The sequence below is a fragment of the Platichthys flesus genome, chromosome 6 (genome assembly GCF_949316205.1).
Source record: "Platichthys flesus chromosome 6, fPlaFle2.1, whole genome shotgun sequence".
In the NCBI taxonomy this organism is placed as follows: domain Eukaryota; kingdom Metazoa; phylum Chordata; class Actinopteri; order Pleuronectiformes; family Pleuronectidae; genus Platichthys; species Platichthys flesus.
This window is the reverse complement of record NC_084950.1, coordinates 27,107,936-27,130,721: the sequence shown is the minus strand read 5'-3', so window position 1 is coordinate 27,130,721 and position 22,786 is coordinate 27,107,936. Positions and strand designations below refer to the sequence as shown.

The following is a 22,786-nucleotide window of genomic DNA, read 5'->3' as shown; positions in this document are numbered from 1 at the left end:
ATATCAAAAGGCGTCTATAGTAACTTTTGAAACTGTGACAGGCAGCTTCACGTTGAGCAGCGTACATAGGTTTGAAAAGAGGTGGGCTGTGAATTCCTCTCTCAAGCTTCTACCTTCAAAAGAGTGACAAAGACATAGAATTCTTGGGCGGAGCTCAACGATGGAGATGTTTTAGCTGTCATCTCATCCATCTTTATACACAGTCATTGGTCTGAACCACTGTGGTTCGGCCACAATTAATAATTTAATAACATTATACTCACCAGAGTAAATGTTGAGATCTGAGAACATGGCAGCATCATCAGAAACAAACCAGTAGTTACTCCAGTTTATCTTAACCACTACTTGGAGTTTAAAAAGAAACTGAGAACAGCATGATTCCCGTAATGACTTATTGATGAACGCAGTCTTACGCCGGGTTCACACCAGAAGTGACGCCAAAGCGTGGCGTAAGCGCAGCGCCAAGCCTTAAAAACAGCTGGCTCCCATCCACTCCAATGTTAAACCTTTGTGCGGGACACACCGGACGCTGAAGCGCCACACTGCGCAGTGGAGAAGTACATTGAGTTGTATGATCCTCGGAACATGTTGTATAACGACAACACAAAAAAAGACTGTCAATGCAGAGGGGGAAATTTAATAATGTGATTGGTAAAATTGGTAAAATTAAAACTCCAGGACAACAGAAGGGGAATACAAAGTATGGGATGCATATTTGATCATTTATATCATATAAAATATGTCATCAATATTTTTTTCAGTGTGTTTCCTGTTGCGATATGCTCGCGTAAAGCGAAAAAATTAGACAACGCCGAAACGGTCACTTCACGGCGCTAGGCACACTTGGCGTGGCGCGGCGCTTCAGCGTCTGGTTTGAACAAAACAGAGGTATAACATGGGGGAGATGGGAGGCGTGTGGCTTTTCTGGCTTGGCGCTGCGCTTAGGTGTCGCTTTCGGCGTCGTTTCTGCGTCCGGTGTGAAACCGGCGTCAGTCTGTCTTAGGGTTCCCAATTGCTCTATTGGCCAGAGAGAAGTCATGTGTGTGCAGACCTTCAGTTTGATCAAACACTACAGCAGCAAAGTTCCTTTTCCTGCTCTCAAACTGGAGCTGGGCTGACATTCACTGAAATCAGCTGCTTAGCTGTTTGGAAACATTAAATACTGTACATACCTTATGGCTCCATGAGACTCAAACAAATGGAAAATACTGTTCTAGACTTCTAATGTACTACGATGTCATTACTGCCACTAGTCAATAAGCCAATGGGATCTACATTTCTTCATCTGCTGTGTTCTACCCCACGAAGACTTACTGCAGTGGGCTGTCTTGTTGGTGACTTGTCACTACAGGAACAGCTCTGGCTAAGTGTGTCTCTGAAGATGTCCAACAGTGGCCAATGCTGCCGCCTGGTCAGACTCCGAGGCAGAGACTGGATGTCAGGTAGCAGCAGGTGGAATTAAGTGCAATAGAGCTGGTTAGGGACCAGAGATTATTGCCTCAACTCACACTACAGTGACTAAACTGTCCTGTTGTTCATAAGTGTACAGCCAGTTCCAGAGGTGTGGTTATACATTCTTTGATATGGAATAGAAATGCTTTCTTCTTCAATGTCTTTTGTACTACAGTTACCTGAAATCTATAACTCAGGTTACTTGGCATAGCCTGATAATTTATCAGTTATCTGCCCTTCTCTCGTTACAGGGAACAAGAAATAGGAATATGGGAGAACTCACATAAAAGGCTTGTTCACGTAAGGACGGCGTGTCAGGGGGACTCTGGTTGAAGATTGTTGATAATCTCTTACTGACAGTCGGGGCCTTGTTGACAGAGCTCGCCATTGACCCCTGATCATCTTTATCAAAAGGACTGACAGAAGGGGGTTGCGAACAATAAATACACACTGTAGATACAATAAATGTGCACTGTTCAATACTCTAACAGCTCAGTTGGAAAAACTTACTTCCAGGTGACTTCGAGGCTTAGCTTAACAGTTCCAAGGTCATTGATATCCACAGCAACTGTCTGGGACAGTGCAGCAAACAGATCCTTAGTCTCACAGGAAACACTTCCCACAACCACGTGATTGGCTAAGCTCTTCAGCTCTGTCACCTAGGAGACCACAGAAATATAGTTTGATCAAGCTACCATCGTCTTCGGCCGGTGTATAGTTTTTTATTACAATGGAAACAGTAACATTATCATCCCCACTGAAAATGTTTCATTAACTTAATTTACCCCATTTAATCATTTAATCTCAGTTGAACGGACAGAATGCAAAAAGAGAGCGCCAGCTAGCAACAACAGAATCGTGCCACAAAGATATTACTATCACAAGAAACACAAGGACAACATGAAGAACGCATGGGCAAGTCCATTTCATAACGTGTATTCCAGATCACAACACTTTCATTGACCTATCAGAAGTAAGTCTAAAGGAAAATAAAACCAGTAAAAGATAGGCAGAAGTCATGGAGAGGGACTGACCTTTACAGAGAGGAAGTCATTGACGAGCGGCAGAAGCACCATCTCTTCACTGTCCCACACCTGCTTGGAATTGATCTCTATTTTGCCTCGGAGCTTCCACCGCTGACGACCGTACCTCATAAAGATCTGAGACACACACACAGACACGCACGCACGCACAAATGCTGATGATTCAGTTATACAAAATGGAGACATTGAGATAAATCATTTCATCAAATTCAGATAGTGAACAAAGGCATAACTAAAGGTTTAAATAGATTACATGGTCATAAAGGAACCGTTCAACCTTTCAACCTTCCATCACTGTGCAAGAACATTACATGTGAAACACAAACTGAGGGCACGCAAACAATAAAACATAAAGAGAGCGAGAGAGAGAAAGAGAGAGAGAGCTAGAGAGAGAACGAGAGCGAGATACTCACTTCGTACTGGTCACCAGCACATAATCTGGCAAATCCAGCCAGACCTGAAAGACAAACAGATACAGATAATGTATGTACAGGTTTCACATAGAATCAAAAATATTATTATTATGTGATATAAAAAAACAAACTCAAAACAATTATTTACTGTGATATTAGATAATACAATCCAAGCATTACTAGACAGGTATACTGGTATTGATAAGGCAAATCTGTGCCAAATATAGGAAAATACTGGAGGATGTAAATGTGCATATCTAATTTTAAGGGACAACTAATAATGTACTTATAATGTTACCATGCATGAGATTTGCACCAAATTCAGTAAAGTCCATTATGAACATATCAAGGGGGATATGAAATATTATAACTGAACCGAATTCTCATAGGTCAATATTGATTGCTGGTTAATAAAAAACAAACATAAAATCAATTGAATCCCATTTCTAACATCATTGTGCTTGAAAGCCTAAATATAGTATCTATCTGCATAAATACAATGAATTAAAAGTGTTAAGGAGTGGCCAAGTTAAACAAATTCTATCAAGGCGTTCCCGAGATGGCAGAGCTGACTCACAAACCAAAAGTTATCCCAGCAGCCACTTGCTGTCACTGGCACGGAGGCATACAAAAATGGAGGACGAAAGGAAAGAGGAAAGAGTAAAGACACGTTGCCGAGCTTGCCCTAAATTTTACATTCTTACCTTTCATCTTAATGTGGAACTCCCCCAGCTGGTTCTCCAACTCACTCTCTAACACACACATGTTCTAAAGAGAGGATTAGAACAAAATTAAATTGATTGTAAATAACATGCCTCAACTACAGAGCTGAGTATATATTTTATATATCATCCCCATTAACTGTGCAATTGTTATCTCCCATTACTCTTAAATACCCTATCTCCCACAAGGATTACTATATATTTACAATTTTTCTCTCAACTATTTGAATACTATGTTCACACTCTCCATAACTTTGTCTTACCTCAGTGTACTCTTTGTAGCCTTTGTTGGCTTCTGTTAAGCTCTCCCTTGCCTCCTTACTGCTTAGAGAGGCAGTGTACGCCTTGACCATCTTGTTGGCTCCGTCCCGGAGTCTCCTCTGCAGGCAGTAGGCTTCATATAACTCCTCGATCTGTAACAAAAGGGCCAACAGGTTACCCACTTCATCTTTCCCTCCTATGCAGAAGAAAATGAGGCCAAACAAAATCAGTACAAAACTTTACACAACTGAGTCTGGTCAGGGTGACCATAGATCTACATATATGGTAAATGTACCACTACAAACAACCCAGGTTTCTCTCTCAGTCAGTCAGTCAGTCAGTCAGTCTGACTGACTGACTGACTGACTGATATGAATGGGTAATGGAGCCAGGGATCAAAGTGGTCTTACCTTACTGAGGTGAAACTCCAGTCGTCTTATGTACCTCTCAGTCACCTTCACTTGCTGTGAGAGTGAAGCACAGAGTCACATTCCACAAATCAGCATCGACTGAACTATGTTCACATTGTATCAACCAAAGTCAATTGATGGCTCAGGCTGCAAGAACAAATTAATTTAAATCACTGAAGTGGGTTAAAATGTGTAAATGCATACACAATACAACACACTATTACTTGATCCTAATCCATTTTTTGGATTGCTGTTTAACTACGAAGACTTCCTACATTTGCTTCAAATTAAAAGTCCGCCAAAGCTGAGGGGGACTTTAAATGTGAATCGTCTGTGCAGGAACAGCTGAGGATAGTTTAATATTTAAAGTGACTGGACAGAAGTAGTGTTAGAGAAGAGCAGGTAAGGGGACCAGAGTGGTGCCTATGACAAGACTGTTGTATTCATAAATTTAATGCTGTGGGTAAATATTATTAATCTATAAAGACTCCTGGTAAACACGGTGACGTGCTGAGGTGATATCCATAGCAATTAAAAGAAAACAAAATTCTGAATGCATAATTTAAAGAGGTGCAGACTCTCTGATAGAGTCGCTGTACAGCTTCTCAGCAGCTGACGTAAATATTGAAGAACTGATAGTAACTCACCTTGTCTAGTTCATACAGGAAACCCTTAGGAAGAACAAAGCAACAAGTTATTAGTATTTTTAATATTTTAATTAAGTGGCAGCACAATGTGTTTTATGGTCCTTATGTTTGAGTAGAAACATCCGCTCCAGCATCACCAAATGGTTTTACTGTTGGAAAAAGACGATCAAAACAAAGCTACCACTATCAGCCCTGGCTAATCCCAATTTTATCACGAAAGTTTGATCTCTACGCTATAATAAAGGTTGTGTAAAGACAGGCACAGTTACTATCTGCTCTAGAAGGAATAATGTCCACTGAATGATTGTTTTGAACCTTTTTATGGATTTGTCAGCAGTACAGCACCTAATAGGATACTGCATTGGTCAACAGTCAGTTACTAGGTGTTTACTGGCTCTCTCTGGGTCTTTTCTTTCATTCCACCACTGCCTGTGGAACACTACCCATAGCTACCAGGAAGTTTGCAGGAGCTACCCTCTTTCTGTTTAGCTTGAGCAGTGTCCGAAAATAAACGAAGATCGTGCCATTATTGAACAAAAAATGTCAGGCAGTTACCAAGATGTCAAGAATGCTTACAGTGGAGATTAAAACAGTGTTACGTTATCAACATGCCAAAACACTCTCACCCAAAGGTGAAAAAATAATTCAACAAAAGGAGATGTGAAGCATACTTGACATACCAGTCTGGAGTTCCTCTTTGATTCTTTCATTTGTCTACTGAGGTTGTCCAAGTCCATCTGATGAACATGCAGGTAAGACCTGAGAAAACACACACGCGCACACGCGCACACACGCACACGCGCACACACGCACACACGCACACACGCACACGCACACACACACACACACGCACGCACACAAACGCACGCACGCACACGCACGCACACGCACACACGCACACGATATGATAAAATTTCTCCTTCTAGACTTCAAAAGTACGAAGTGGGAGAACAGTATTAGAACTAAGACAGAATTATTAGTCACTGCAGCATTGTGTTTGTGTGTGTGTACTTACTGAAGGCCTTTCCTCAGTGCCTCATAGACCTTATCAAGTCGCTCTGGTTGTGGAACTTTTGGTGGTGGGTTAGACTTGGAGGACATAGTGAACATCCTGCTGGCTCTGCTGGGCTTTCTACCAAGACCTGGTGTGCTGAACAACGAGAGGTTCCTGCAACAACAGCACCACCGACTCATTACATGAAAACATGACACTGAAAAATATGTTTTTAACATTTTAAATATTCAGTAATGAAGGGGAAACTCGCCATGATGTACTGACTTTAAGTTGGATGTTGTTGAAATTAAAGTCTCTTAACATTAAAGTCTCTTAACATAAAGTAACATATTGTGAAGCATTTCTTGTAAAAATCTCTTTTTGAGTCTTGCTGACCACTCAAAGCGCTTTACAGTACAGTTTGCCATTCACCCATTCACACATTCATTCATACAGTTCATCTATTAGCAGCACCTTTTTTTTAATGAGGGCAATTCAGAGTTCAGCATCTTGCCAAAGATCACAGTTATTCTGTAATAACTGAATAATTTGTAATGTAATTAAAGAAGTTAGTTAAATTAATTCTGTACATTAATAAATAGTACTTTACTGAATACAATGTTTTTATCGTTAGTGATGTACCACATAATTAAACCTGTTTAAAAAAAAAAACACTCTGGACCAAGGGGTTTAAGCCATTCAACCAGATATCCAACTTCTCCTTTCTTTAAAAAATCCTTGCGAAAGTTGTCGCTAATTAGCTCTGTGACGTTCTTCAAAAAAAAAATGTGTAGTAAGACATGCAGTCAAAGGTTGGAGCTCATCACGGCACAGATGCAGCTTTAGCATAAGTCACAAAATACATTCTCATAGCTTCAGATAAAGGGTTTATCTCTGTCATATTGTTAGATCTTAGTGCAGCATTTGATACTATTGATCATCACATTCTACTTCAGAGACTGGAAAGTTAATGGGCATTAAAGAAACTGCCCTAACCTGGTTTAAATCTTAATTATATGATCGATTCATCAGACTACCCGTCTAGAAAAGCTGCATAAAAATGTATTTAAAGGCTCTATAGCTTGACCATATTGCCAGCACGTGTTCTGACAAGAAGACCAGGAAGAGATATGACTTTTCATTTAGAATACAAAGCCCTGAATGCTATGGCACCATCATACCGTAGCTCATAGCAAAGTACCATATCACCCTTTATCAATGCAATTCAAGAATTTAGGCTTACTCGTCTCCAATGTTGTAAATATTGGGATTTTGTTTACATGTGCATCTATTGCACATCTGTCCGTCCTAGTAGAGGGATCCCTCACATGTGGCTCTGAGGTTTCTAGTTTTTTTGGGTAGTTTTCTCTTACTGTTGCTGAGGTTAAAAGCAGAGGATCTTGCACTTTGTTAAGCACTAGAAACAATTTGTGAAGGCAAAAACTACTATTAGTATAAGTGCCACATCTGTGTTAATGCTGTCTGTATATGTATACAACGCAGAAATTCATATACACTAATAATGGCGGATTTAAAATAAGGGCTAAGCTAGTTTGTGGGCCTAATAACCTGTGTCTCAGGTGATCTTATCATAATTGGTGAGCTCTAAGTCAGCAACAGTTTCGATGAACAATGACTATGAGTCTTTACAAACTTTGTAAACAGAAATGTTTTGTTTATTCACCAGCGTTCGCTGGAGACACAGAAGTGAACTGAAGAACTCATAGCTGTCCACTTGTGCTCAGATCACAGGAGATGCATGTTAATACCAGTTCTGAACAGTGTATGAATTTATTTACTATTGCATATTTCACTGTAATAGATCAAGAGTAAACTGTGTGAAATATGATTGTGTTTTTTCTTAACACAAAGACTGCCGAAGATATGATTTCCAACAACTTCAAACATGTTTACCTCAGTGACTGAATGCACTGATCACAACAAGCTCATTCAAATAAAATGAAATCACTGCACATCTGTTTCAAATCCTACAGCATTTAATTGATGCCTCAGTCAAATGGCTTAACAATTTCACAGTGAGTTGTGGGTCTTTGTTCAATTAAAGTCATGACAGATACAACAGTGACATCAAGAAACCCTTGTGCTTATCAGGCCTGAGTGTCAGTGCAAGTTAACAGGGAAGCTACAATACATAATAATAAAATTCCACTGCTCTCTTCAGCTCATCTGCGTAAAAGCTGCTCTGTAGCATGCAATCCAACCAGCCTCAAATCTCGTAAATCCAAAGTACTTCATCTAAATTGTAATTTTTTTGTATGTAAACATGAACATAGACAATTCATTCATTGGTCACAAAAAAATCAAATTACACCAAAAAGGCAATGCACGCTGAGTGTATGTGTGTACCTGTAGGGCTTGTCGTAGTTGTTGACTCCAGTAAAACTCTGGCTCCTAGTGATGGATCTGGAAGTGAGGCGTCTGACTGGGCGAACGGACAGGGACATGGTTGAGAGAGTTCGGGACGGACTCCCTGTTCAGAGCAGAGGAAAATATGAGTCACCAGACTGCTGGAACTACAGCATTGGGGACACACCAATCATGTTTTCCTTCTTTGTCATCCATCACACACACATTTGAGAACACAGCTTGCCTTACTCTTCTATAACTTTAAAAAAACTTTTTTGAGGAGTTATCTGTACAGTTCAGGTCTGACAGTGCCGATATACAGGAAATAAGCAAAGACGATACAAGGGTCTCAGTTGGAATCCAAGCCGGGATGTTACAGTCACATGCACATTAGATGGCTCCGCACTCGCTGCCGAAGTGCTTTGCATCTGATTCTCATATCTGGATCAGACAAGAGCATGGTGATATAATTATAATCATATTATTTGTGTATAAAACTTTATGTTTTGACAACAAAGCCTCAGGCACAATCAGGGATGGGCTTCAGTGTCTTGTCCTTGGAAAATTCGGAATGCGGACATGAGGAGCCAGGCATCAAATCACAGATTTTCTGGTAGGAGGACCCGCTTGATCCCCTGAGCCAAAGCTGAAGTACTCTAGAGATTAAAGAGCATTTTTTAAATTGAAAGCAATTTAATAAAAAGCTTTTATTCTTGGCTTAGGGTTCAGAACTAGAATGAGAGCTTTTTACTTTGACTTTTCATTTATATCAAATATTTCACTGTGATGCAATTAGCAAAAATATCCATGTGATCACATACATATGAAAATGTACTTTTATTTTCCCTTCGTGCTTTAGGTTCTTAATATTCATCAGATAATCTAATATAACTGTTACTTCTCGAATGCATATCTTTAAGTGAGTCATTTAATAATATATTAAACCAGAAGCGACCAATAGAAACAAGCAGCTGTGTTGTGGTCTCATAGCAGCTAGACTCAGGGCTGTATAGGACATGGTGATGTGACGTGTATCTGTCTCTGGTAATAAGCTTTATTAGATGGAGCAAGAATCAAAAGACCCTCCCCCCAAAAAAACTAACAAACACCCACATACAAAGATGGCTTCTTTTGAATTTGTGTATTATCAGTGAGTCACTTTGGGATCCTGCATGTTTCATGATTTTGTGGATGCAATACATAGATGTTGTGTTATGTTTTATACAGGAAACTGTTATGTTTTATCTTTGAAAACTTGTTTCAACTGGAATGGCATACCTCTTCCAAGGCTAATGTGGAATCAAAGGACGTCAAAGCAGTGTTTCCCATTCATTATCTAATGAATTTGACCTGCCACAGTTTAATGAACCAACATCTTTTGAACACCTCTAATAATAACATAAGACCTCTCTAACTTAAGCTAGGCGGAGTCACTCAAATTGAGGGACAGGTTGATGGAAACTGCCTGTTAATAATCTAATTCTCATCTGACCGTTTAGCTCGGAGATAAAAACTGCAGGGATGTACTGAATTGATAAAGCTGTAAAGGGTGCTGCCAGTCGCCCTTGCTTTAACATTGTAACCATACAACAATCCCAAAGTGTTTACCCCAGTGTGCATGAGTATTCTTTGTATGATCAAATTTTAATTCATGGACCATTGCAGAGATAGGAAAGTTGCATATGTGTCACGTCATCCCAATTCAAAGTATAACGTCTGAAGAGAACTGAGCACACAAAGCCAAAAATAATAAACTTATGCTCAGTCTGCTGCACAATGTTCAAGAAAATCCAGAAATCGTCTCGCTTATATGCTGAGTAGGTGAATGTGCACCACGTTAAAGTCCAGGATCTATTTCTCATACCATGGTGACCTGTGGTGCTTATAAATATGTTTGTGTGTAAATTGTTGAATGTGACTCCTCATGAAAATCCCTTTAAGTGGGAATTCAGACCAGAGAATTGCTGCATAAATTTAGTCAGTTTACCATTTTATAGTGTATTGCATATGATAGAAATATGACTGTGTGTAATATGCAACATACACTCAGTTGACAGTTTAAATGCACACCTAGTTAAAACTACTCTGCGAACATTAGTTCAACTTCATGGTCTGTTGGAATGATGAAGTTGCTGGTGCTGAATCAGCTGTTTCTATTATTTTGTCCACCCGAGAACTAAAATAAATAACAGGAACATCTCTGTATACAATGCAAATCAGTCCAACCGCACCACACATACTTTCCTCCTAAATTACCTCTGTAAAGCCATTTTCATAACTGAACATTAGAAGAGGAGTTATTACAGGACTGTTGCATTAGACTGACTGAGTTTTAGATTGGAGTTCCTGGTGAATCTAACCTCTGGTATTATCAATTCTTCACACAGATCAAGATAAACCTAAACAATTCTAAGCCTCAGTTTTCTCTGGAGCGATAGCTCCTTTCTTCTTGGCATTACAGTCAGCGCATTATGGGGCTGCTAAGACTACTAAGGGTGGCCCACTGCACTATGCGTGTATTCATGAAGTATTTAGAACAGAGGTGTGGCCTAGGGGATAGAGTGGTCGTTCTCCAACAAGAGGTTGCCGGTTCAATCTACACTCTTCCCCATCTGCATGCCGAAGTGTCCTTGGCAAGATACTGAACCCCTAAATGGCCCCTCATAGATGTTGAGTGTACTAATTGTAAGTTTCTTTGCACAAAAGCGTCAGCCAAATTACATGGCTGACGCCAAAGTACAATTAGTATTTTCTCCATACTAATTGGGTCATAAACTAAGTACAGAACCTGGAGTCAAACTCAAAAAGCAGTGCGGCGCCAGTCCCTTTTCCATTTTCCATTTTGTGACCTTAACTATCATGTGAAAGTCTGTGACCTGAAGCTGTGTTTTGTTATTTTGACTTTTACATTACATTACATTACATGTCATTTTGCTGACGCTTTTGTCCAAAGCGACTTACAATTAGTACACTCAACATTCATGAGGGTCACTTCAGTCACTGGTGGATTTTTGTCAGCTAGTGTTTTTTTCTTCTGTGGCCTATCCTCTGTCCTGAATCCTGTCTCTTCCAACAGCTAAAAAGTATTTGCAACATGACGCCCCCCACCCCTCGGTCAGAACAGGAAATGTCTCAATCCTACAGTCAGATGCAACTGCCTCTCCTGACAGGAAGTTGAACAAAGGGAGATAGTCCTGGGGGCTGAGGTCAGTTCTGGTGGAGTTGAACTAAATCCCGAGGGATGGACAGAGTACTAAGCAGTATTTATAATCAGTAAACTGATTGTACAATTTTCACAATAATACTTAAATGTTAATCATTAAACATTTATTCTGAATAACAACTTGTTACATACAGTGATTTTTGTGTTACTTCCGCAATTAGAAAATCATTATGAAGGTATGTTCGAGAACCAGTTTGATATTTTAATGGATTTGTTGACTTAACCTAGTTTAAATAGTCACACAGACAGAGGAGTGGGTGAGAGGGGATGAGAGACAGGAAGAAAACACACTTGAGAGAGGGGCTGAGACTGTCTGAGGTATCGAGTGCACAAACAGTGCAGGTGGAAATGTTGGCTCATACTGGATCCCACACAATCTGTCAGCCATCAGATAAATCTTCTTGGGTTGTTGACACAGCAGTTCATCTTAGCGTAACTAATAACTCAGAGATTTAAAGGGATATTTAAATGTAAAAAAGAAACCTCACTTATTTACTCACCACTATGATGTTGGAGGGGTGGGTGAAGTGTTTGCGTCCTCAAAACACTTCAGGAGTCTCAGGGGTAAACAGTATTGCAGCTAAAGTGACCTCTTCTTTGGACGTTATAAAACATAACATGCATCCATACTGCTGTCATCCAAGTGTCCGCCGGGCCCAACATTCATATTAAAATTCATTCGACTGTGTGCGGTTTTACAGTGTGTCCGTGAGAAAGTGAACGCGACTCCAGGGAGGATATCAGGGGACTTTAAACCAAGGTGTAAATGATGCCGTTTCGAGTCGAATATAAATGTCGAGGCTTGCAGACTTGGATGACACCACACGAGCAGTATGGATGCATGTTATGTTGTTTCTTTGTTTTTTTAAAGTCTGAAGAGCGGGTCACAATTGTCCTCAATTGTATTAGAACGCTGTTTACCCCTGAGACTCCAAAAGTGTTTTGTGGATTCAAACACTTTAGATAATGAGATAATGATTTATGAGTTAATGTCAAAAGAATTTTGTTCTAGTTTAGGAGCAGAAAAAAAAATGTGCATGGTTCAAAGGGTTGTAATATGTCCCTAATGAATATTGTGTGTGTTTCTTGTAATAAACCAATCAGAGCGGCCTCTCCTGCAGGTAGGCTGTCACCTTGGTGTAATGATATTATAATGGTGCATTTGCCACGTTTGTAAATTTGCAGAGAAGCAGATCCTCTGTGTGTCAAAAGCATGGAATTTGAGTGTTGTGCACCTGCCTACGTAGGTGGATGTTACTAACTTGATAATATGACCTTAAAATAACAATTAAGTGATGTTGCACTGACTTCAGACCAGTTTTTGTTGGTCAATTTCTTTCCTCTGCCTCAAGATAAAATAACACCTGACCACACCTCATGTTAGGCCGAACACACCCGGGTTCTCAGATGGGTGCATGTGCATTATACATTTAAACAATGTGTGCTCTTGATGGGAGAATGATGACCATGTCAGACGGAAACTAATAAAGATACCTGCATCGCTGTATATCTATGAAACGTTTTAATCTTATATAAAAGAGCTTTTAACAGAGAACTTTTTTCCTGCTTCGTACACATCAACCGTTATAGATATGTGTCTCAAGAGAGTAAACTGAAGATTTTTTTGTTCTCTAAAATATGTAAATGTATAAGTAACATATTACAAAATGATAAAACATGAACTGCTGCCAGTGACCCACCATTTAATATTTAAAATATTATCTTCTGCATTTCTCTTGTTTACCTGATGTATCAACATGTACTACACCATGAAAATATGTTGCAAACGTTGGAGTTCTGTTATGTCAAGTAACCCTACACCCTAATAGAAACCAAACACCAACCTTGATGGGACGCCATGTCACTGTCCCAGTTCAGACAGGCCAGTGGTAGATGGCACATTTCTCCCCTTCACAACCCACTGTCCTGCTTCCTATTTCCAGCCTTATAACAGACTTTCATTGGCTATTCAGCCAACATCCAAGTTCAATGAGCAGTTGGCTCAGTTTAAACTTCAACTACTTTATCCAGAAGTTCATCAGTTAAACCAAACATACCTGATCCAAACAGTGATGCTGACCTGCCCAATGAAAACCACAGTCTCCAGTCACACCTTCTCCTCTGCTATTGATGTTATCATATAAACAGTGAGACTGTGGCTCGGTGCCACACACACATACTCTGTTGAGCCAGTGTGTGATACCATGCCTATTGTGTGATGCTCTTTGGCCTCCCTCTCCCAGACCATTCTGGAAAAATGTCCGTTCACACACAGACGCAGACACACACACACACACACACACACACACACACGCACGCACGCACGCACACACGCACACACGCACACACCAACAGCACAGCACAGCACAGCAAGATTACTCAACAAACACAAACAGCAGTTTGTTATGAAAACTATATTTTGGATTCATTTCACCCCAGATAAGTAACAACATTCAAATTTGGATACAAAGACTGTGGACTAGAAACCAAACAAAGAAGTGATTAGTTAGTGTTTGCAATTAATACTTTGTCAGTCCTTTATGAACGGACAGTCCACAGCAAGTGTTGTTGTGCTAGCAGCAGAGGTTGGACAGAGGAGGCTCAGACAAACAGGAGGTCTTCCAACATTCACAGCCACCATCATCTTAAAAAAGACTGCCTGTCTTCATTTAGACCGGTTGTGGGTGATATAGTTGCAAAAATCACTGAGTTGCTAAAATACACATTCTGATGGTGTGTATCATTAACAATGCTGAAAAATGCTGCCAACAAAGACAGGAAATAACACCTCACTTCGTTTTGAAAGCACAAGGAGCAGAGGCATTGAAGCTAGTTTGAGCCCATCACCCTCAGAAACCTAGCAAGCCACTCCGACATACAATGTCACAACTAACAACAACTTGAATGTACACACATCTGACCACAATCAAAGTGCTGCTGCTATCCCTGAGATTCAAACTGAGACATAAACCAATATGAATGGATATTTCCTGTGTTGTTGACATAGATTTTCTTTTGGTTAATTATTTCTCAGTTCTCAATTTTGACTTAACCTGTATTGTGGCATATATAAATATTGACTAAGAAGAAAAAAGGTATCATGATAAAGCTGTTCACAAAAATAAAGAGAGCGTTTTCATACACCACCTACAGGAAAACACTTCCTAGTCACTACTGATAAAGGCTCTAAGAATAACTGTATGTCACTGGGTTGTTTGTTATGTCAACTAGAAGTGCTTTGTGGTGTGTGTGTGTGTGTGTGTGTGTGTGTGTGTGTGTGTGTGTGTGTGTGTGTGTGTGTGTGTGTGTGTGTGTGTGTGTGTGCGCGTGTGCACATGCACCCCTGGGAAAACTGGGCCTGTGGATCTCTGTCATGTAAGGAATGTCAAATCCAGAGAGGCTAGCAGATCCAAGAAAACACACACACTCACACTCTCACATTTACACACTCACACACACTCACACATTGACACACTCACACATTTAAATATTTCAGACAGCAGTAGTACTCAAGGTCAACTCGATAAGATAAGGTAAACTTTTCTTTTCAATTCATTTCAGCAGAGCTACAAAAAGTTGTATAACAGAATGTGCAGGTATGTACAGCATATTTTTCAACACCAAATATGCATTCCATGCATATCATATGTCAGACCACAACTACAATTCATCCTTGCAGTTTAATATTTATACTTCCTTTACATACATACATACATACAACATATTTCAAACTGAAGAAAAACACCTTGACAATGATTAGGTTTGAAACTTAAACAAAACAAAAATGTAATAGTTTTAAAGTGCAGGACATTGTTCACTGCAACAGGAACTTTATGTCAAACAAGATGTCAGTCATTGTAAATCTTGAAATGTAAAACAAAAATACTAAAAATTTAAATTGTAACTGAAGCTTATAAAATAATTAATATTCTTGCATATCTGCCATCACCCCCCCACACATTACATTACATTATATTTCATTTAGCTGACTCTTTTATCCAAAGCAACTTACAATAAGTGCTTTCAACCCGGAGGGTACAGACCCAGGCGGAAAAGAATCAAGAAAGTACAATTTCTTCCGTATAAAGTAAAACTACAAAGTGCTATAAGTAAGTGCCATTTAAGTGCTACTAAAGTGTTCGTTTCAAAAGTTGTTAGTATTTATATGTGTTTTTAGTTCTCGGCGGAAGATGTGTAAACTTTCTGATGTCCGGATGTCAATGGGGAGCTCATTCCACCATTTAGGAGCCAGGACAGCAAACCTTCGTGATTAGTGTTTAGCTCACAGTGAGGGAGCAACATGTCGATTAGCCGAAGCAGAGCGGAGTGAACGAGCTGAGGTGTAACGTTTGACCATGTCCTGGATGTAGACTGGACCTTATCCATTCACTGTATGATATGCAAGTACTAGTGTTTTGAACACGTGGGCATATTCTCCTGATGTTGTACAGCATGAATCTACAGGACTGTGTTGTTGCAGTAATGTTGGCAGTAAGGGAGAGTTGTCTATCGAGTGTCACACCCAGGTTCCTGAGTCTGAGTGGGGGTTAACACAGAGTTGTCAAAGTTAATAGTCAGGTCGTGGGTGGGAGAGTCTTTCCCTGGGAGGAAATGTAGTTCAGTCTTGTCAAGGTTAATCTTTAGGTGGTGTGCAGACATTCACTGAGAGATGTCGGTCAGACAATCAGAGGTTTTTGCTGTTACCTGTGTTTCCGATCGGGGAAAAGACAGGATAAGTTGGGTGTCATCGGCACACATGCCTGTGGTCCTCCGGTCTCATTTGGCTGATAAAATGTAAAATGAATAAATGTAAGCTATTATGTTGTTGCCAAGAAAATCTTTTCATATCCAGTTAGGCTAAAAATACAAGCTGAGGCGACATTGGCTAATGATATTTCTAAAAGTTGGCGAATGGGTGCAAAGTCAGACATACTGAATATCACTGACTCAATCTTATACTCAAAATTTTAAACATACAGTATCACATTACAGTCCAGAGTGCATAAACAGTTTGTGCTCCGTATTAACAGAATGGCCTGCACGAGTCACATATTTTACTCATCCATTGTACCATGAAAACAAAACTTATCCAGCCTATCAGACAAATGAAGAGCAGATGAATTATAAAATCGGAAACCACAAAGGCACAGATCAGAGCAAACTGTGCCACTATGGTTTTGTACGGGTATCTTGCATCAAATTTCAGTCTCTGTTAGGGATGGGTATCATTTTTTTTTTTTTTTTTTTTTCGATACCGGTGATTAACCAATACTTTTAAAACGATACCGGTGCCTAAACGGTGCCTGAACCGATACCAACAAAACAAAAAACGACATTTAAGAAAGGCTTTTTTATTAACAAATATATGAACTGTTTAAAGCAGATTATAAATAAAAATAAATATAAAAAACTTTTTAACCTAAAACTATGAATAATAAATGAACTGTTAACAAAAGTTTACACTACACTTAAGTAAATAAAAATAAATACAAAACACACACATTCTGACTCGTGACTCTGACTTTGGTGCCAATTGAAGACTGAGGGTGGCTTTCCATCACTTGGAGACGCCTGTGTCTCCGCGGCTGGGGCTGTCGCAGGCAGGCTTCGGCCCGCCTTCGTCCCCCCAAAATGCACAAGCTTGGCCAGGCCAGCCAGTGCCAGGGAGAGGTCTCGCGAGGAGATCCTCCCACACCTGCACGGAAGCCCTGACGCACACGTAATGCAGAGACAAGAGTTTGTCCACCGGCAGCCATGCCCAACTCATGCGGGGGCCAAACGGGAGGCGCCGCTTCCCGTGAAGGAAGGAGTGGAAGTTTGAGGAGGCGGGAGGAACGAAGACCTCAGTCTTCACTTGGCTCAGGCATGGAAATGAAGCACCGAAATCTGCGTTGCATTTCGGACGGGGTAGGTACCGGTTGTATTGGAACCGGTGCCATATTGGAACCGGTTCTCGTTACGCAACCCTAGTCTCTGTATTTGTATTTTTTGATTCCTTTAACCTAAAGATGATTATGGTGTAAAAATTAGGTTTGATTAAATGTTTGTACTTTGCAGTTAATGATAGGAAACAGTGAGGTACATTCGCTTCCAGTCAAGATCTACAAGAGATGAGGCAAATGAGGGTCCCTGCTGCCACCACAGCAGAGCTAAGGGCAGTTTACATAATATGGAAAAAACAGCTATTTGGTTTCTCCTGGTGAACTGTAGACACTGACAATACTTCATGCTTATCAGAGAAAGATGGTTCCGTTTTTTGTTTTGCTCCTAAGATCATTGATGCTTAATTTGACATTCATAAATTCCCACACATTTCATACCCCCCCCCCCCCCCCCCACATACTGTACATACAGTTCAGCTTCATAGCTCCAGGCCCTGTAGGAAAAAGGAAACACCAGAGGGAGTAACATCCTGAGACGAGGGCAGGGTCAGGAAAAGACTAGCGCAGTTTATGGCTATACTGAGTCACTGGAATAACCCCACATTTTTTCTGTGCAGCGATGCTTGCTCATTTCCAGGAAAAAAATGCTATTGTCTAAAAAAATAATGATAGCCCTGAAAGCAGCAGTGGGCATGATGTCTAGTTTTGTGGCTAAGTTTTATTTTTGTTGAATGTCCACGTACTTCAAGGCTATGATTCAATGGTATCATGTGTAAAGGAAGTATTAGTGACATTTTGAAAGATTCCTTGAATTTGAAGAAAATGTTTTGACAAAAATTTAAAAGAGAGACAAACACAAGAGCCTACAGAGAAAACACACAGTGTTTCCCCTATCATTCTATTAGGTGGGCGCCCCGCCACGCCAAAGGCAACTCCCGCCCAACCTGGAAGATCAAGTTATTTATTTTTTTTATTTTTTATTTTTCAATATAGCGCCAGATCACCAGAGGCATGTCATTTCTGTCTCTACATGGTCTCGCGTTTAGATTTCTCTACAGCTCTCTGTATCCCGCACGGCGGAGATCCTACCAGATGCGCTCAAACACAGACACGTGCACGCACACGCTGACACATGCGCGCCCACAGGTGAGCAACCTCCCACCAGCGGACAGAGTGCATCTGAGAACATGTCTCATGAACCACCTGAGAAGTAGCTAAAAATATCCGTGATTTTTAAACACTCCCAGGTGGACAATGGTAACAGCCACTCTCCTGCGAGCAGCAGCGGGAGTAACTCTCCTGCTCCAGGTCCAAGTGCTGCACGCCCTCCTCCAGACAAGCATCTGTCCGGTCACCACCGGATGACAGGTTTTGACCCAGCTTGGCTGTCAGAGGGGAAATACTCCCGCTGGCTGTACAAGACTGATCTTGGTAAATTTTTTAGCGGACGCCGAAGCGCCGCACCGCTCAATTCTCAAGCGTGCAGGCACCTGGCCATTCACAAGGGTATTTCTCAGAGCCGGTCAGCCCGCGATTCTGCTTTTTCCGCTTGTTGTATTTCTTTCACTTTGTGCGCATGCTCCATGACGTCTTTACAGCGATTTCAACCACCAGCGTTTCCGTGTTTACTTGACAGGGCTTTGTGTAGACGCAATAAACATAAATACCAGATCCAAAAATGTTTCTGGATTCAGGCAATCCAGGTTACATACATACATACATACATACATACATACATACATACATACATACATACATACATACATACATACATACATACATACATACATACATACATACATACATACATACATACATACATACATACATACATACATACATACATACATACATACATACGTAAATAAAAAAATAAATAAATAGATAAAATACAGTTCATAGAGAATGAATAGGGGATTATTTCAGTTTTTTGGGGGGTTTTAGGAATGTTCTGTCGAAAATGTAGACAGCATAAACAGGCAGTTGTGAGAGGAAACCAGACCCGGCCATATACACTCCTGATCACAATCTTAAGACCAGTTAAAAAATTGCATGAATTTGCATTTTGCACTGTTGGACCTAAGGAAGGTTCTAAGTAGAGCTTCAAAATGCAAAAAGAAGAAATGGGAACAAGAGACCAAAAGTTGTGAGCAGGCAATCTATTGGAAACAACAATTTAACTCAAATAGGCTATTCATCAGCTGATCAAAAGTCCACAGCCTTTAAAAGCCAAAATCTGTGCAAAAATTTGGATTCCATGTAATTTCCTGTCAAGTTATCACGCTGTGAAGATCTCTTGATGGCAAAGGCAAAAAAGCTCAGCGGGCATCCCTCATGACTGAGGGCCCTCGTCTGTGTGGTAACGACTGGGTTTTTCAGCAGGACAACGCTCCAACTCACAATGCCCGTCTGACCAAGACTTTTTTCCAGGAGAATAACATCACTCTTTTGGACCATCCTGCGTGTTCCCCTAATCTTAATCCAATTGAGAACATTTGGGGATGGATGGCAAGGGAATTTTACAAAAATGGACTTCAGTTCCAGACAGTGGATGCCCTTCATGAAGCCATCTTCACCACTTGGCGCAACATTCGCACTAGCCTTTTGGAAACACTTGCATCAAGCATGCCAAAACGAATTTTTGATGTGATCAACAATAATGGTGGAGCTACTCATTACTGAGTCAGTTTTTGACACTTTAATTTCTGTTTTAGGATTTTTATTTTTTTTTGAGCTGTGGTCTTAAACTTTTGATCAGCTGATGAACAGCCTACTTCAGTTAAATTGTTGTTTTCAATAAATTGCCTGCTCACAACTTTTGGTCTCTTGTTCCCATTTCTTCTTTTTGCATTTTGAAACTCTACTTAGAACCTTCCTAAGATTCAACATTGCAAAATGCAAATTCATGCAATTTTTTAACTGGTCTTAAGATTTTGATCAGGAGTGTATAGAGTTTCCCTGCCAGTCCTACAGAAAGGACAAACTGGACAAACACATGACGTCTGAGCATAACAGAATAGTTTATCCGCGCCGGTCAGAAATTCAATGTACAGTTCAAAATCATTACAAGAAACACCAAACATCATAAATTGTTTCTGTTGTGAATCATATTTATTATTATTATAATAATTAATAATAATAATTATGAATCATAAGACTCAAAGTACATCAAGCAGGGTCCACTAAAGTCTCAACTCACTCAGTAGGATTTTTTACATTTGCCAGGTAATTTGTTTTTTTCACCTCTGTAGTTATAGTTTTTCCACAGTATAAATTATATCAGGACGACTGCCCTGTCTTTATTTGTGTGCCAAAGCAGTCCCCACATAGTCTAGAGGATTCAGTCTGCTCTTTTTACGTAAGCATGAGGCCTCACAGAAAAGGCTGAACTTGTTTCTGTCCAGCTGTTCAGATATGTCTATATGCATCACCAATTTGTCTCACCCTTGCATCGGTAGCTACATTGAGATGCTGCACTCAGCCAAGACTGAATCTTCCATGGAAAATCCTTTTTTGCTCAGGAATGGAAGGACGAATTTCTAAAATGGAACAGTCTAGTCAAACCCATACATATAAAGATGGACGAAATGACTGCTCCCAAAATGTGAAAGCAAAGCCACCTGATGACAAGCTGGAGTAAAGATCATAATTCTTGCCTCCTCCATGTTAAAGGATGGGACAATTAATTATTTGATGTTATATACAATTTGTTTAAATGTCACGATTGACAGCTAAGACTATTGATTGGTTGATGCAGCATTTGAAGTGGGACATAGCTTTTGTACGTCTTGACCATTGATAATTTTGTAAAAGAGTAGTTTCACATTATTTAAAACATATAACGAGCAGGTAGAAGGATGTAGGTCACAGTAATTCAAAATTCAGACTGTTAAAATAAAGCCATTTTGGTTTTACAGAGTGTGGGCTACATACAGTGACTGTTTCAATGTCAGCACTTTAGTATTGAACAAGACAGCCTTGAAAAAATATTAACTCACTTAATATTTAACAAATGCCTATAAAGTAGATCTCACCTGGACATTAGTATGGAGACACAACCCTGGCTGCACTTGCTATGTTTGTATGTTGCTATGTTCAGAGGAAAAGCCTTCACTGAATTCCCATTCACTGAACTTTACAGAATTTATTGATTTGTTGGTGTTTAGAGTGGTCTTTGGCCATCAACTCAAAATAAGTTACACACATGTTAACCAGCACCAAGTTCATCCTGAAAAACATTGAGTTAATGAATAGAGATGAGCTTGTCTCACTGAGCCACGCTGCACAGGTTCATACCTCCATATCCACTGTACATGGTCGTCGATGCGGTGGTTGAAGTTGAGTCTTCCTAGAGATGGTCCCACCCTGTTCCAGGAACAGGCACTCAATGCTCACTGAAAACCGACTGACTCTTGGGTCCGTATACTTTCAGATTTCTTGCTACCCTTTCTTTGACTTTGTCACTGCCTGTAACATCTGTCTCTCTTATTTTGTTGAGCATTGGGAATAACTCAGCTGCCTTCTCTTTTAGTTCAATCCTCTTCTCTCTAGTGGGGTATGTTTCCCCTCTTTGCTTCCGCCATCTCCACTGTCACAGTTGATAACACTTTGTCCGCTCTCCTACTGATCCCCTCTCTTGCTCTCTCTACCACACTGATAAGACGAGGAAGGGGAGGGAGGGTCGGGGGAGGTAGGAAGGGAGGGAGGGTCGGGGGACGTAGGAAGGGAGGAGGGAAAAGGAAAAGCAAGGCGGTCCTCCACTCGCTTCCCTGCTGACATCACCGGTTTTTCCTGCCCTCCCTGTTGAACAAATAGTTTTTGACCACACAGATAAAAACACTACATAATTCTTCACCCAAAATCCTCCCGCCACAGTGAGAGTCAATATCAACTTTTTTCTCAGACATACAGTAAGATGTTTTTAAAGATTGTCTGTTGTTCACACACGCTGTGTCCACTACTGGCTGCAGGGCTGCTGGTTTATTCACAGCTTCATACTGTAAAGTACTGGCATTTATTTGAGTACAAAGGACCACATCAACTTTTATGAAAGGAAATAGTCATATTTATGGCCATATTCAAGGGTAAAGCCTATATAAAAAACATTGTGTTGCAGTAGCAGAACTCTGCAGAACATGTTGTTGAACTGAGAAGATAAATATTGTGCATTAAACAGATGCTGTTAATATGAATTGATATCAATGGGCCTTTCTTTGTGTAAATTTATGGATGTACATTAAGCCTTAAAAGAAATTTCAAAAAGGTATGAATACATCTTTCAAACACCCCTTGAACAGTAATATATTCAGGACCTCGTAAAAACAAAGGGGTGGAAATTTGGCATAAACATTCTTCTGGGTCATCTCTTTAAC

The 22,786-nt window shown here is 40.2% G+C and overlaps 1 protein-coding gene across 2 annotated transcripts in view; it reads right to left on the bottom strand.

The window, feature by feature from the left end:
• The window catches only part of ripor1 (RHO family interacting cell polarization regulator 1), a 36,870-nt gene extending 14,829 nt beyond the window's left edge, over positions 1-22,041 (bottom strand). Inside the window, exons 1-13 of one of the 2 annotated variants that reach the window (XM_062389027.1) lie at positions 21,711-22,041; positions 8,310-8,433; positions 5,964-6,116; positions 5,629-5,707; positions 4,949-4,972; positions 4,302-4,355; positions 3,894-4,043; positions 3,613-3,676; positions 2,909-2,952; positions 2,487-2,612; positions 1,963-2,111; positions 1,736-1,868; positions 1,315-1,431 (exon numbers count right to left, since the gene is read on the bottom strand). In XM_062389027.1, coding sequence (XP_062245011.1) covers positions 1,315-1,431; positions 1,736-1,868; positions 1,963-2,111; positions 2,487-2,612; positions 2,909-2,952; positions 3,613-3,676; positions 3,894-4,043; positions 4,302-4,355; positions 4,949-4,972; positions 5,629-5,707; positions 5,964-6,116; positions 8,310-8,433; positions 21,711-21,729 — 1,236 coding nt within the window. In that variant the 5' untranslated portion in view covers positions 21,730-22,041. The remainder of the gene's footprint in view (positions 1-1,314; positions 1,432-1,735; positions 1,869-1,962; positions 2,112-2,486; positions 2,613-2,908; positions 2,953-3,612; positions 3,677-3,893; positions 4,044-4,301; positions 4,356-4,948; positions 4,973-5,628; positions 5,708-5,963; positions 6,117-8,309; positions 8,434-21,710) is intronic. The other variant, XM_062389028.1, reaches the window with a different exon arrangement.
• Positions 22,042-22,786: the final 745 nt, after the last annotated feature.